General features: G+C 42.4%; 1 protein-coding gene across 1 annotated transcript; it reads left to right on the top strand.

The window, feature by feature from the left end:
• Positions 1 to 444: 444 nt before the first annotated feature.
• On the top strand, positions 445 to 2704 carry LOC133859207 (uncharacterized). The gene is made up of 4 exons (XM_062294535.1): positions 445 to 633; positions 1560 to 2150; positions 2214 to 2394; positions 2439 to 2704. The coding sequence occupies exons 1-4, from the start codon at positions 445 to 447 to the stop codon at positions 2702 to 2704; spliced, it is 1227 nt and encodes a 408-aa protein (XP_062150519.1).
• Positions 2705 to 6055: the final 3351 nt, after the last annotated feature.

Below are 6055 nucleotides of genomic sequence, written 5' to 3'. Positions count from 1 at the left end.
AAGGGAAGAGAGATCCTAGAGGACCCCGATGTTTTGAATGCTCAGGCTTTGGGCATATCCGGGCCGATTGCGGGAATCTGAAGAAGGGCAAGGGAAAAGCTTACAATGTGACTCTCAGTGATGAGTCAGAAGAAGACGCTCTAGAGTCTGAAAAATTTCTGGCCTTTGTAGCCCCACATGTTGAAGAAGAAGACTCGTATTACTCAGAGCATAGTGATAATGGGGAAGAGCTCAAGGAAGCCTACAAGACACTCTACTTAGAGTATGAGAAGCTGAGGGAAGGTCGTAAGCAGCACCTCTATGATCTGAACAGCCTGGAAACTAAAAAGAGTTCATTGCTGCTTAGAATACAAGAGCTCGAGGAAAAGCTACTAGAGATACAGCTCCATCTAGAGAGAGTCACCGAAGATGAAGATCCAGCAGCCCATCAACAAGCAGACATTGATGAAGTCCAATGTGCAGCTGCGGAGGGATGACTCCGATGATGAGGTGCCCATAGCTGCTACCATGCTTGTTGGTTTTTTGGATATGGATTCATCCTCCCAGACCGTCCCACCATCTGAGCTGGAGGTCAACTATTCACAGATCATGGAGGCACTTGCTGCCATTCAGGGGGGAATGAGTGCTATGCAGGTGACTATGTCCTCCATGCAGCAGGAGATACACTCCATTAACCTGCGTGTAGAGCAAAACCAGCTGGACCTTCAGGAGTGCCTGAAGTATCATCATCCTAGCAGTAGTGATGAGGAGGATGATGCAGCTAGGACTGTACCCATTCCTGAGGATGTTTGATTTTGATTCCCTCTTGTTTTGTTTTGTTGTCTTTTTGTTTGAGACATTTGACTTATATTAAACATTTTGACTTATATTACTCTGTTTCCCGGGTTCTTCTGAGACCGTTAGGGGGAGTAATTCTTATTACAGTTGGTTGTTATTACTCTATTTTACCCTTTGTCCCGTTGTGACAAAAAGGGGGAGTAATTTCTGTGTATTTTTGTGTTTGGACTGGGAATGTATTTCCAAACCGGTCAAGTGATTTTTGTCCCAGAATGGCCAAAGGGGGAGTTTGTTAGTATTTTGGCCTCATTCTGGACAAAATCACTTGTGTGTGTAAAGATGCTGTAAACAGGGATTCCACTATTCAGAGACTTGATCGAGGCAGTCAGGGATTTTTTTGCGGGTACGGCATTTCTGAGGTATTAGACTGCTTCCTTTCTTGTTTTGATTCCGAAAGTGCCGGACCCATGTTCCTTTGATAAATTTAGGCCTATTAGCCTTTGCTCGGTTGTGTATAAAATATGTTCAAAGCTAATTGTGAATCGATTATCTGCTATTTTGTGTCGTTTGGTTTCTGAAGAGCAAGGAGACTTTCTGCCTGGCAGAAGTATTTTTGAGAACATAAGTCTTACACAGGAATTGGTTCAAGACATAAATAAACCAATTCGGGGGGGGGGTAACATTATGATGAAAATTGATATAGCCAAGGCTTATGATACGGTAGACTGGAGTTTTTGTTGAAAGTGCTGAATGCGTTTAGGTTTTCTTTGGGGTTTTGTAAGCTGATTTCCAACTGTGTTTCTTCTTCTTGGTTCTCTGTGGTTATGAATGGCACTTCTAAAGGTTTTTTAAAGCCTGGTAGGGGTCTTCGCCAGGGGGATCCTTTATCCCCTTATTTATTTATTTTGGTGGAGGAGGTGTTTTCAAGATTGTTGCGGAAGAAAGTTCAGGATGGGACTATTGGATATTATTTGCAGCCTAGAAAGGGCCCGTTAATATCCCATTTGCTTTATGCGAATGATATGGTTATTTTTTCGACTGGTAGAAAGAAAGATGTGAGGAGCATTTTAGAAGTTCTTGATATCTATGCCCAGTGGTCTAGTCAAGTGGTCAACGCCTCGAAGTCATCTATATTTTTCTCCAACCGTTTACCAGATTCTAGGCGTCAGGAGCTGATTAGAGTATCTGGTTTTTCGATGGGGATTTTCCCAACGCGATATTTGGGGGTTCCCATTTTCTCTGGTAGGGTTAAATCTTGGTATTTTGATGACTTGTTGGTTAAAATTTCTAAAACAATTGAGGGTTGGAAGATGAGATATCTTTCTGCTGGTGCCAGATTACTTCTGATTAAGCACGTTCTTTCAAGTTGGCTGGTGCATTTATTATCAGTCTTTTTAGTTGGGAAGATTAACAGACTTTTTAGTACGTTTTTCTAGGGTTCGTCTGAAGGAAGGCCAAAGAGGAAATGGGTGAGTTGGGAATCTGTTTGCAGGCCCGTGGATGAAGGCGGGGCATGGGGATCAGAAATATTATGGATGTCTACAGCTCCCTTCAATCCAAATTTGCCTGGAAATTCCTCTCGGAGGATACCTTATGGTCACATTTCTTTAAAGCCAAGTACGTGAAGAATCAACATTTTTCCCTTGTTGATTCCTCTAAAGGCTCTAGATTTTGGAAAATGCTTATTAAAGCAGTTCCCCTGGTTATTGACAAATCCGTATGGAGTGTGAAAGACGGGAACCTATCATTTTGGCGGGATAAGTGGATGGAGTCGGGTCCTATATGTCAGAATGTTCAGATATCTGATTTGCCTTTCTTAAAAATGAAAGATTGCATGGTGGAACATAGTTGGGATGTGGACTTGGTTGTTCAGTTAGTGGGTCAAGAGGTTGTTGAGGATATTTTCTCTCAGATTGATGGCACTTAACCAGGAATGGATCGCTTAATATGGCTTGGTAGTAGGGATGGGAGATTTTCAACAAAAAGTGTTTGGGACTGGCTTCGTATTTCGGTTCCAAAGCACCAATGGACAAACTGGATTTGGCACTCTGCTTTACCAAAAAAAATTTCAGTTGTTGTGTGGAAGGCAATGACAAATAGCTTGAGTGTGGATGACCGTATAAGGCGTATTGGTATCTCTTTAGCCTCAAAATGTGAATGCTGTCCGCAGGGCGACTTTGAGGACCTGGATCATGTGCTTTACAGTGGCAAGATTGCAGCTAAGCTTTGGCAAATATGCTCTAGTTTCCTGGGTATTCCTTATGTGGCTACTCGGTTTTTGTTGGTTACTGTTGAAGCTTGGTTTCGAAGAACCAAAAAATCCTCAAAGGTTGGTAATTTGATTGGGTTGATTCCCTGCATCATTATTTGGAATCTATGGATATGGAGGTGTTTGGCTCGTATGGAGGGACAAAAGGTATGCTTTAATGTTTTGTGGCGGAAGGTTAAATACTGGATTCATTGGGTTGGTTTGAGGCTCAAGGATACCGGTAATTTGCATGATCAAGCAATTCTTAAAGAATTAAATTTGCCGGTTGTTTCTTCTTCGAAAAGCAACTTTGTTGCAGTATCTTGGGAGAAGCCAGAGCTGGGTTGGTTCAAATTAAATACGGATGGTAGTAGTTTGGTGAATCCGGGGGAATCAGTGCGGGGGGGCTGATTAGAGACCATAAAGGTAATCTGATCGTTGCATTTTCGGAGTATTTTGGTATTGGTTCTAATAATAAAGCTGAATTATTGGGGGTTCTAATTGGTTTACGAAAATGCAAGGCGAAGGGTTTACGTAATATTGTTGTTGAACTTGACTCATCCCTGATTGTGACTTGGTTCGAGAAAGGTAGTTGTCGGGTTTGGTACTTGGAGGATTTTTGGGAGGAAATTTTCATTCTCATCAGTGGCCTGAATACTCGGTTTAACCGTGTTTTTAGAGAGGGTAACCAAGTTGCGGACTGGCTCAGTAAATGTGGTAGTGCGAGGATTACGTATGAATATAATTTGAATAATATTCCTAAAGAACTCAAAGGGATATTACGGGTAGATAACTGTGGTTTACCTTGCTTAAGAATGAAGTAAGTTGTGGTTTGTCTTTCATGGGATGGTGGTTCTTTGTAAATCCTGTGAATTTTGGATGTTATCATGGTATTCCTCCTCCAAAAGTGAGGCTTTTATCTAATAAATTTAGGCCGGGATCACTATTGGACATGTGATCTCATCTTTTCCAAAAAAGAAAAAAGAAAAAAAAAAAAAAAGAAAAAAAAAAGAAGCACTCTCAGAAGACTTTGCACTAAGTGAAAGATCAAAGATTTCGGTTCCCTGTCAGCCGTCCGAACGATCGAGCCATCCCGTCCGGACGCACATCTGACCACTGTTCCATCCGTCCGGACGACGTGCCATACAGTCCGGACGCCAGTCAGACCAAGCATCATCTGTCCGGACGACGTGCACCTCCGTCAGGACGACGTGCACCTCCGTCCGGACCCTCCACTGTGTCGAGAAGTTTCTGTCCAGCTTGCATCCGTCCGGACGTCTCAGGAGCCCGTCTAAACGCTTCTCGGTACTCGACCAGTCTCAGATTCTTTCCAAGTTCCGATAAAGGAAAGATCGATCAACCGTTCGGACGATGTAGTATCTCGTCTGGACGCGCGTCTCCTCAAGGCAAGAATCGCAATTCAAATATCACCGTCCAGACATCAGTCAGCCTTGGTCCGGACGCGCGTGCATCTAATATGGAAATTGTCGATTCGACTTCAACCGTCCGGACGACTGCCTATCTTGGTCCGAACGCGCGCATAGCAGATATGGAAATTACGTGTTGAAGTTCAGCCGTCCGGACACTCATCCCCCATGGTCCGGACACACGAAGCCTTATAAGGAAATTACTTGAAGCGGACGTGCGACCGTCCGGACGATGTGCCATCCCGTCCGGACGCGGCTCTTAAACAAGAAAGATTTCTCAGTGAAATTTTTGAAAAATCCTGTCGCACAGTTGTCCGTCCGGACGGCAATGACCACCGTCCGGACGGCGCCCAGCTATATTTTGCCTGATGCTCATTTAAGCCCCCAGCCTATAAATAGAGGCCCCTGGGCATTGAGAACTGCAAGAATTCGGTATTGAATTCCACAACTGCTCAGAGACGTTATTTTTCCTCTGAAGCCATTGTAAGTGTGCTGTTGCTGCGTTACATCTGAAGTCTATCTTAGGGGTCGGCCATAAGGTAAAGGATTCCATTGAAGACCCCTTCAGGTAGGAGACCTGGTTGGGAAGCGTTCGTGTTGGGTTACACGTTAGAGAACAAGGTACGACCACTGCATCGGGTATATGTGAGTGTTACTATCTTGTATCTAGCTTTGTCTTCTGAATAGTGAAATTCCTGGGTTTGGCTGCCCCAGAGTAGTTTTTCTCTTGATTGAGTTTCCACTTCGTCAACAAAAATCTCTGTGTCATTTATTTTCCACTGTGCTTATTTTTGTTGACACTTTGCGCACACAGTTGCCTTTTATTTAGAAGTCAATTTCAATTTTCACACTTGTTATTGTATAAAGCCATTTATGTTATGTATTTAATATGTTGATAAGACTTAATCAGATAGATGTTAAATGGCTCTTTGTTGTAATTAATTTGTGATAGATGTATAAGTTGTGATTTTCGCTATTCAGATTTATGTTTTTCGCTGCATAGTTAAATAGACGTTACTCTGATTATTTGGTGGATGTTATGGGGCATGTGCCATATGTTGGCTGAGCAACATGTAGGCGTGTCACTGTGAAGAACCGTTTATATTTTAAAAGATTAATGTTTATGCAAATGATTTGTATAAAAAAAAAAAAAAAAAAAAAAAAAAAAAAAAAAAAAGGTCGTCACAAATCTAACGCTTTAAGCCCCGTTACTATAGTGAGAGTGTGAGAGAGTGCTTCGACATGAGGAAGACGTTTCACTATAAGGAGGCAATGCTCTTAGTTCAAGCTTGTTCTTTTGTAGCCATTATGTTGTCGATTTATCTTTCTAGTCGTTTAATCCTCTAGTTGTTATTATGGACTTAATACTAGCTTGATAATAGGTTTTGTATCTTGATGGTTTAAGACGTTGTGATTCTAGCATGATGTGTTATTATGGCTTAGAACCGAGTTAGGAGTATTTCTAAGATCCTAGGTTAGATTAGTTTTAGTTCCTGCCATGAGCAAACGTTTGATCCTCTAGCCGAACGTTTGATCTCTTGCTTCGAACGATCGTTCCTCGTGTAGCGAACGTTCCAGCATCGTATCCCGAACATTCGACCCT

This window comes from Alnus glutinosa, chromosome 1 (assembly GCF_958979055.1).
Source record: "Alnus glutinosa chromosome 1, dhAlnGlut1.1, whole genome shotgun sequence".
NCBI lineage: Eukaryota > Viridiplantae > Streptophyta > Magnoliopsida > Fagales > Betulaceae > Alnus > Alnus glutinosa.
The sequence above is the reverse complement of the archived record's forward strand: the minus strand, read 5'-3'. Positions and strand labels throughout refer to the sequence as shown.